We start from the raw sequence: 9,679 nt of genomic DNA on the forward strand, positions 1-9,679 counted from the left end.
AGTGTGCGCTCTATGTTCGCTGCTGTTGGAAACCACTGCAGGGCGCACTCGGGTGCACGTGTGACTGACAGTGGCTGACATGGAATAAGGCCCTGCCAGGTGCACAGCCAAAGGGCAGGAGACCGTGGAAGGTGAGCGCCACCCTCCTAGTGAGAGGCAGTCCCGACTTCGACGCCGAATGAATGAAGCAGGTGGGTGTGCGCTATGTTCTCAGGGTAGGGTCATTAGGAGGGGGTTCTGCCGGGTCTGATTTTTCCTACTTGGTTGGTCTTTACTAGTTTCTTTCTGAGACTTCTCACTGAATCTAAATTCATACTTGGCAGGAGGGAATTAAAAAGTGCGGGAGGTGCAGAGGAAAGCACACACAGTATACCGTGAGCAACCACCAGAACGGCAAGGGCGTGGATTCAGACTTCGCTGTTCTACCTCTGTATGAGTGCCTCTTCAATCCTCTGTTTTATTCACAATAAAACTGAGCTAAAGCCTGCCCCCATTTAGACTTCATGTGAGGATGAGGTCAGACTGCAAACGTGAACGCTCCCCTCCCCATCAGCACGGGTCTGGAAATAAGAAATTCCTGTGGACGTAAAACTTGCCCCTCTTGGTTCCCCTTGCCCCAAACCTCCACCACACTCCCACTTGCAGTCACAGATAGAGCCCTGGATGGCTAGCACCAATATTCTTTTGAGTGGGTTCAGGCTTTGAACTCTGAAACTAGAGCGAGCATGATCACCTCGATCAGCCTTGTAAACCCACAGAAGGACCTACTGGTTCAGGGAGTGGGCGCCACAGAAGCTGCTGCACGTGCGCGACAGCTGCGGAGGGGCTGTGTTCTCACACTCAGCGCCAGCCCGCCAGCCTAGGGTCTGCCCTGAGACCACAGACACAGCGCACTGCATGTGCAGCCGGCTCCCCGGCTCGTTATCACCTCCTCACTGTCTGACATACAACTCCGCCTCACTGCCTTCAACCTCGATTTCACTCTGTTCTCCCTTTATTGAAGAACTTCATTTGTTTGACTCAGGGGCGATGTGCATGTGGATTTTATGAAGCAAATTACCATACACGCGGGCCTTTGCCGGGGAGGGCTGTACCTGCGGTTGTGCCAGTTGCTATCACTTGCTTGTACCTGGTGAGACAAAGCGAGTTACGTGAAGCATGTTTGCTGCTTATGGATAAGCAGGAAGGAAAAACAGAAGCCGAGGTTTTATGGTGAGCTGGTCCCCCGAAGCTCAGGGAAGACGGAGTCCCTCTGTTTGCACTGCAGTGAAGGGGACCAAAAGCAGCCAGCCCTGTGTTTCACACGCGGGAAAGTAGGGCTCGCTGGGTTACAGTGCTGTAGAACATGCTGTTCTAGGAAGGACAGCGACTGACCCTGGGGTGCTGTGGACAGCCCCCGCTGACCTCCCAGAACCTTCCACGGCGTTTCTCAGGACTGTAAGTGAGAAAGAGGGGAAGAGCTGAGTCTCCAGCCTTGGAGGGCCCTGTCCTAAAGCTCTGTCGTGCGTGGTGACCTGGAAGTCCGTGGACAGGAAGCAGTCCATAAAACAGCTGTGGCTCACATCTTACCAGACGCATCTCCCTCCAGGTAACTTGCGTGTTCTGATCGGGCCCGCAGTGACCATTACCATCCTCGCCCTCCTTCTCTCCCTCTTCATCCATCGCTGGTGCACTGCTAAACAGAGTGAGTGTCAAGGAGAAGACGGTGTCGCCCGGCGGTGCGAGGGGCTGGCTGGGAGTATGCCGTGTGCACGTCTCACATGTAGGCATGCCTGGCCCACAGCAGGAGCCACGGCCTACAGCCTCCCAGGGAGAAGGCCAGCACTCTGGCACTGTCAGGTCCTACCATCGCCTAGTTCTCCAGAGCTTCCCACCGATACCAGGAGACGGTTCTGTGTAAGGGAGGAAGTTAGAGGATCAATGGCTTGGGATTGGGAGCTATTAATGAAATGAGTCCTTAAACTCCGAAAAGTAGAATTTCGACGTCTCCTCTGCATAACCTCGGGCAGCCACTGCCTCTCTGTGCCTGGGCGTCTGTATGTGAAATGAAGACGCAGAAGTGCCCGCCCAGGTGTGTGTGACTTCCATCCCCTACAGGTGCTGCTGGCGTGGACCACGAGCCTGGAGTGGGCAGAACAGCCAGGGGGGAGGTAGGTCCTCCCCGGCGCGGTCTCACTCCCTCCCTCCAAGTCCCAGAATGCGTGCCACACCCTCACTCACCATTGCCCTCTCTCCAGGACCCGGAAGGAGAGCCAGGGGAGGTGACGTACGCGCAGCCGGATCACTCGGCTTTTGCACAGAACATCATCGCTCCGACTTCCCAGAGGCCCAAGGAACCCGCAGCAGTTACCACTGTGTACATGGAACTTGCAAGATTCTAAGCCAAGATCCAGGCTTGGCTCCCGCCCCATGAGCACACACAGAGACCTCTAGAAGGTCTTTCCTGGAGGCCACAGTTTCTTCTCACACCCAGTTTGACAGTGCCAACGTAATGACATCTGGAATCCGAAAACACAGGAGTTCGTCTTGAGGGCCACCCCTCTTCATCGCAACATGAATCTCAACGTAGCTCTCTCTCCCTTGCAAGCACCGTCGATCCCCGTTGCCTCCTGGAGGGAAACTACACTCCTTTGTTTATCCCACAATTCCCCATTTCACTTGATCCCTGCTGACCTCACCTCTGCAGTCTAACTGGCTGTATTTCTTCATCCTACCTGGAGTCTCTACTACACTGATCGACTCGCCATTCCGTGCACACGAGAGGTTCCTCTTAACATCAGGCTTAGACACATAGTCCATCTTCCCTGGTGCTATGTTTCAAAGGTTTTTTTTTGCAAGTCACAGGTCCCAGCCTGCAGGCATGGTCAGTAGCATATTAAACCCAGAGCTGAAGGCACACCACTGACCTATGGGTTCTGATCCCCAGATCAGCCTGAAAACATGCTGGCACATGTACCCAAGATCCTAAAGAGCTGGAGGCCTGGGGGTAAGTGTTTAGGCATTTTCGGATGTCATTGCTTGGGGGAGGGGACTGTGCTGGCATCCAATGGGTAGAGGTCAGGGATGCTGCTCAGAATCCCCCAGTGCACAGGTCAGCACCTCTCCCCCACGACAGAGGGTCACAATCTGACTCCAAATACCATGTACAGAGGTTGAGAAAAGCTCGTTCAGTCACCGACTCAATATAATCACGGCCAGTGCGCCATGCATTCACGAAACTTGTGACATATCCCGAGACAAGATCGCAGTCATCGCCATTAGACTCTGATAGGGAGTGACATATACATGCACATACATACACATAAGTACACTGCACATGTGTGTCAGAGGAATTTGCATGTATGTAAATGCACATACACATGTATATAGAGGGATGTGTGTATATATCTTAACTTGTATATATCTTAACTACACTTCCATTTATTCTTTGATATAAAATATTTTACATGTTGAAATATCTGAATAAAAATGTCTTCAACATTTCTCAAAACTCCGAGTCTCATCTTTATTTTGAAGAAGACGTGTGATGCTCACAATAAGATGGAATGCGCCTCAGCATACCACCAAGTGCCAAATACCCTCTACTTGGGACTAGTTGCCTTTGAAACTGCAGAGGGAAAAGGCCCTCACTGGCCACTCTCTCCTTCTCCTTCTCTTTTTTTGGAGAGATTTTCACTGTAGGGCACGTGCGCTCGCCAGACAGACAGAGAGAGACAGAGAGACAGAAAGCGAGAAATCACCCCCCAGGGGGGATGGTCATGCCGCAATCCCTTCTCCTCCATTCTCCTCTCGGGATCTTGGGCACGCACGCACACGCGCCCGGCGTGAGTTTTAAGCCACCGAGTCCGGGACGCGAACCGCGGTCGACTACGTGGGAGTCCAGCGACATAGCCATTATGCTAACTGCTGGTTCCCTCCTTCTCCTTCTCTGAGGTCAGTGGGAAGAGGAGCAACTCCCCTTTCTCTTCCTCAGAGCAAAAGCTCGCTCCTCCCTAGGTGTTCAGACAAATCATTCACACAGATGCAGCTGAGTACCATTGTTCCGTGAGTGCTGTGGGTCTTCATTTCCACTGGAAGCTTGGATTTGCCAAGTCGCCCTCCGCAAGGAGGATGGGACCTCCCAACCACCAGGTAACTACCAGTTAGGCCACTTTGAGGAAAATCTTCTTTTACTCTGAAATGCCAGCATAGGCGAGGACCCACAGACATCTTGATTCTTACTGTCTAACACACCAGCATCCGTTCTCCTCCCCTTCTCCACCCTGTTAGGATTGTGGGCACAGATGCACGCATGACTGGCATCTTTTTCAGGCTGATGGGGCTGGGATTCAAACTGCATGGCCAGCCGTGTGGGATCTGGCGGTTTTAATCAGCAGACGACTGGGCCAGCTCTTTCCCCCACATTGTATTGATAAATGTTGGAGTTTGCAGAAGAATCTCTCATGATACAAAGATGGTGCTGAAATCAGCCCATTAATGTGCCTGACTCTCTCTACTCTACCGCTCTCTTTTTTTCTGTAGGGCTCGTGCCCTCACTGGAGAGAGACAGAGAAAGAGAGAGGAAAAGTGAGAAAACATCCCTCGGAGACTGGCCATACTACAATTCCTTCTCCATTCTCCTCTCATGATTTTGGGCATGCACATACATGCACCTGTTTTTAAAATCCCCAGTCTGAGACTTGAACCACACAGTTGGCCATGTGTGATCCAGCCACCGTAACAACCACACTACAAGCAGGCCCTGTGTATCTGACTCTTAGCAAGACTGCAGTTACTTCTCTCCATAAAATATAAAAAAGGCTCAGCACTTCAAAATAGTTTGTTGGAAGTCAGGACTGCTGATGCATTACAGTGAAAATGAAATAGTTAACAGAATGTTTGATTTGGAATTTTTGACTTCCCATACTTGAAGAGTTAGTGATAGCCAGGAGTTTACAACCAAAATAAAATAAGAGATTTTCAGAGAGGATGAATAGCTTCAGAGAGAATTTCTCTACATCCTAGCTTGGAGATAATCCCAAGTGTAGAGTATACTGCATACCTCATCAAGCCCAAGTAAAAGTGCTCAGACCGTGAATCCCAGAAATAACAAAGATTTAAAACAGGCGTCAATTTCTTAGTTCATTTTTATGTTGCTAACAGAAATACCCAACACTGGGTGATTTATTAAGAAAGAAATATAGAGACAGAAAGCGAGAAATCACCCCTACGAGGGATGGCCAGGCCGCAATCCCTTCTCCTCCATTCTCCTCTTGGGATTTTGTACACACGCCTGGTGTGAGTTTCAAACCGCCGGATCTGAGACTCAAACTGTGGTCAGCCATGTGGGAATCCAGTGACATAACTGTTACACCATGTGCTGGTCCCCAGGTTGATTTTTTTTTCAGGTGAGCTGCTTGAGCCCCTGTGTATTCTGGTTATCAGTCCCTTATCTGAAGCACAGTTTGCAAAGATACTCTCCTATTCCGAGGGCGGTCTCTTCACTCTAATTATTATTTCTTTTGCTGTGCAGAAGCTTTTTAATCTGATGTAATCACCCTTGTATATTTCTTCGATTATTGTCTGCACTTTGGGAATTTTATTTAAGACGTCTTTGCCAATGCCACTGTCTCCAAGAGTTTCTCCTGTGTTTTCCACCAATAGTTTGATAGTTTGAGATTTTATGTTTAGATCTTTGATCCATTTTGAGTTGATTTTTGTTAATGGTGAGTGATGGGGCTTCAGTTTCACTTTTCTGCAGGTGGACAGGGGACCAAGTTCCAAAGCGAATTTCTGGGGGACAAAACATTATCCAAATGATAAGAGCCACATGGCTTTTTTTTTTCTTTTCAGATGGTCCAATGAAGAAAATTTTGGCCTGTACGGTGTATACAACACCCACCTTATATTCTGCCCAGGCCTCCCATTGGAATGTAGTGTCTGAGTCAGAGATGGATTTGAGCACCATTAGACACTTTTGAGAACATTCATTATCTTAAACAGAAACAGGAATTCAGGCTCTCTCTTGGATCCCATCCAAGACCCAGCTAGAACTAACTTCGGGAAGAAATCGTTCCTCTTCCCTATGGGGCAATCGGTGGTGAAATTCTCTGACGAGGAAGTCCAACCTCCGTTTCCTGCAGACCTTATTATCTTGTGAAAACCTGTCATTCCGTCAATGCACAGTAAGAGGCTAACCAGGCTGAGGCTGTGGCAGCGCCATGGCCCCTAAAGAGACCACCCTTCTCTGTCTTGGTGAGTCCTGAAACGCAGGTGGGTCAGAGGGGAAGCTGGAGAAATCCCCGAGTAGTCAGAGTCTCTCCTGACATGAGGACCACATGATTCCGGCGGCTTCTAAGGAGGTTCTGATCGCAGTGGGAAGGTAGCCGGTGCTTAGCGATCTATAGCTTCGTGTCCGCCTGAGCCCAAGCTCCTTCGCAGGGCTCCGTGTTCTCTGTTTAACCCGTGAAGTGCTGTGTGAGATTTAGGATGGCTCCAGGGTTCCTTTGTAAGAGAGACTTAGGGGCTGAAAACTGAAGGATATGTTGTTGTTTGTTTGTTAGGCGGTGGTGTTTTATGTTTGTTTTTGCCAGAGGGTGTATGTGCTTGCCAGAGAGAGAGACAGAGGGAGAGGAGAGAAAAAGCGCCGCTCCAGGAGGCCACCGCGTGCAAACGTTCCTGCACTTCTCCTTCTTGTCAGGGTTTGGGGCCCGCGTGCCCACGCTCACACCGCTGCGCTTCTCATATCACTAGGGGCTGAGATTCGAACTGCAGTCAGTCACGTGGGTCCTGGCTCCTTTAACCACCAAGTCACGGGCTTCACTCTGTATGTGATTAGGTGTGGCTATTTGTACTCGAGGTGGGAAACTGGAGAACTCGTTTTTTTGTTGTTGTTGTTTTCTTTCTTCTTCTTTTTTTTTCTTCTTTTCTTTCTCTCTCTCTCTCTCTCTCTCTCTCTCTCTTTTTTTTTTTTTTTGCTATAGGGCACATACATTTGCCAGAAAGACTGAGAGAGACAGAGAGACAGAAAGCAGCAAGAAATCACCCCCCAGGGGGGATGGCCACGCCGCAGTCCCTTCTCCTCCATTCTCCTCTCAGGATCTTGGACACGCGTGCACACGCACCCGGTGTGAGTTTAAGCCCCCGGGTCCGGGACTCAAACTGTGGTCGACTACATGGGAGTCCAGCAACATAGCCATTACGCTAACTGCTGGTCCTGAGAACTCTTTTTTTATGACTCTCTCTTTTCTAGTGCTCTGTCTTGGCCAGAAGATTCAGACGCAGGAAGGTGAGTGTTCCCCTAAACCTTCTCCAGGCCCCACGGCCCTCCTGGCAGCTCCGGAGCAGAAGGAATAGGGGGAGGTTCTGAGGCCCAGAAGGTTCCGATTTTATTCCCAGTCTAGCCGTCTCTACAGTTTCCCGATACCGTTTCTATCTCATTCTGGGCCCTCCAGACCCCTCACCTCACTGCGGTAAGACCAGCCTTTGCCATGACTGGGCTGCTTGTCCTTGCGGATCATGTCTGTTTTGTTTGGTTTTGTTGGTTTGGTTTGGTTTGGTTTTGAGGACTATGTTTTGCTGAATGCTCACAGCTGCAGGAGTGAGGAGTCATACCTTGGCCTGCATCTTTTCCTGTGTAAATATTTTTGTTTTACGGCCTAATTCCTCCACTTTGCTTCATTTAAAGGGAGGCTGCCTTAGTCCAGCCCGCCTGGATGTTCTGTGTGTCTCCGCCTGCGCCAGCCCTGAGCTGCAGCACGGCACACACGAGCTACAGGGCGGCTGCGGCTACGCACACCGTGGTCCTTCCACCACAGCTACTGCCCGGCCTCCTGCTCAGCGCAGACTCCACACCCACTCATGCCCTCTCCCTTCCAGCTCCTTCTAAAGACTGGCCTAGGTGACTTGTGCCTTTAAAATACGAATGGCAGGCCGCCCCGTGGTTAAGGACCCCACATGGTCCACTGAGATTCAAGTCCCAGCTCCAGCAGCTTAAAAACATGCCGAAGCAGGGAGGGGGGGAAGGGGGAGCAGGTGGGCGGTTAAGACACTGATTCTCCACATGGCTGACCCAGTTTGAGTCCCGGACTTGGCAGCTTGCTTTCTCACTTTCCCTTTCTCCCTCTCTCTCTCTGTCTCTCTGGTCAAATAAAATAATAATTAATAAAATAAAATAAATAATTTTTAAAAGAAAACATAAACATGCTGGGTGCGTGTGCCCCAAATCCCAACACGTGGAGAAGTGGAAGAAAAGGTATTGTTACATGGTCATGCTCCATTGGAGGGGCCTTTCTTTCTCTGGTAAGCACAAGCAACCTCCTGCAAATTGAAAAAAGAAATAGTCTTCAAGATGCAAAATAATTTTCTCAAGGTTAGGCAGAACGGGTGAGTCCATGCCACGAAGTTAACAAGCATCTTCTTGCTGCTCAAAACCTGTGTACATTCCTGTCTGTCTGAAATCCTCCTGAAGCCGTCGGTTTCCAGGTCCCCGTCTCCATCTTCTGGCCCGTCTCACAGAGCTAATCATTACATTTATCAGACGGTTGTGTTAGTTTCTCCCCCATTGCCATCTCCAGCTGCTCCAGGGGTTTGCAACCCATTTGCAGTGGAGAGAGCTCAGAATATGGAATGAGATTTCCCAGTTTTTAAAACAGGCACGGCTAGTCTTCAGTTTGTGATTTTGAACAATTGACCTGGTTTCTCCAAGCTTCTGCTCCCTCATTTTAGAGTGGAGAGCTGCACGGGGCTTTGGTACAGATTACCATGGGAACAAGATGCCAAACAAACTTGACAACATATTAGTAGTATCCAGGGCCAGGGGAAGAAGGGCGTGGGTAGTGAGAGCTTAATGGGCATGGGGTCCCTTCTGGGATGCTGCACGCAGACCTAGACAGAGGTGACGGCTGCAGAGTAATGTGAACGTTCCAGATGCTACCGAATCCCACACTTTGAAATGGCTGATTTCACATGAATCTCACCCCAATGAAAAAAATAAATGCACAAAAGAGGGAAAAACAAAAGGCTAAACAGAATTACTGTATGATTTAGCAATTCCACTCCTGTGTATATCACCAAAGGATTTGAAAACAGGAACTCAGATATTTATACACCAATGTTCATAGCAGCATTATTCACAGTAGTCAAAAGGCAGAACCAACCCAAATATTCATTTAAGATGAATGGATAAATCAAAATGTGGTATGTCCATACAATGGAATATTAGTCCAACATAAAAAAGTAAGAAGTTCTAGCAAATGTTACAACAGGGATGAACCTTGAAGACATTATGTTAAGGAAATAAGCCAAACAGAAAAGGAAAATATAGTATGTTTCTTCTTATATGAGGTACCTTACAGTAATCAAATTCATAGGTAAATTAGAAGTTAACAGAGGCTGGGGAAGGTAGAGTGACAAGGTGTTGCTTAATGGTTATAGAGTTTCTATTTGGAAATAGTAGTGAGAATCCACAGTATGGTGAAGTGGCATTAATTTAATGCCACTAAAGTAATGTTTACAAATATGATTAAAATGGTGCATCTTCTTTTTTAATTTAAATTTTAGGTAATTAATTTACATTCATTCACTGAGCATCATCACAGCATACAAAATGTGATTTCCTATCGAGAATATACTGGATAGTGGCTTAATCATACCTGTTATCATCAATAATTTTCCATTTCTAGTTTCATATATATATATA

The 9,679-nt window shown here is 48.5% G+C and overlaps 1 protein-coding gene across 1 annotated transcript in view; it reads left to right on the top strand.

The window, feature by feature from the left end:
- Positions 1 to 9,679, top strand: part of LOC102474665 (uncharacterized) — a 92,004-nt gene that overhangs the window by 49,516 nt on the left and 32,809 nt on the right. The window contains exons 17-22 of the mRNA XM_027772578.1: positions 1,589 to 1,738; positions 2,098 to 2,150; positions 2,238 to 2,369; positions 3,997 to 4,131; positions 7,249 to 7,267; positions 7,736 to 7,879. Of these exons, the coding sequence (XP_027628379.1) occupies positions 1,589 to 1,738; positions 2,098 to 2,150; positions 2,238 to 2,369; positions 3,997 to 4,131; positions 7,249 to 7,267; positions 7,736 to 7,879 (633 nt within the window). The remainder of the gene's footprint in view (positions 1 to 1,588; positions 1,739 to 2,097; positions 2,151 to 2,237; positions 2,370 to 3,996; positions 4,132 to 7,248; positions 7,268 to 7,735; positions 7,880 to 9,679) is intronic.

Source organism: Tupaia chinensis, unplaced genomic scaffold (assembly GCF_000334495.1).
Source record: "Tupaia chinensis unplaced genomic scaffold, TupChi_1.0 Scaffold000286_1, whole genome shotgun sequence".
NCBI classification, from domain to species: Eukaryota; Metazoa; Chordata; class Mammalia; order Scandentia; family Tupaiidae; genus Tupaia; species Tupaia belangeri.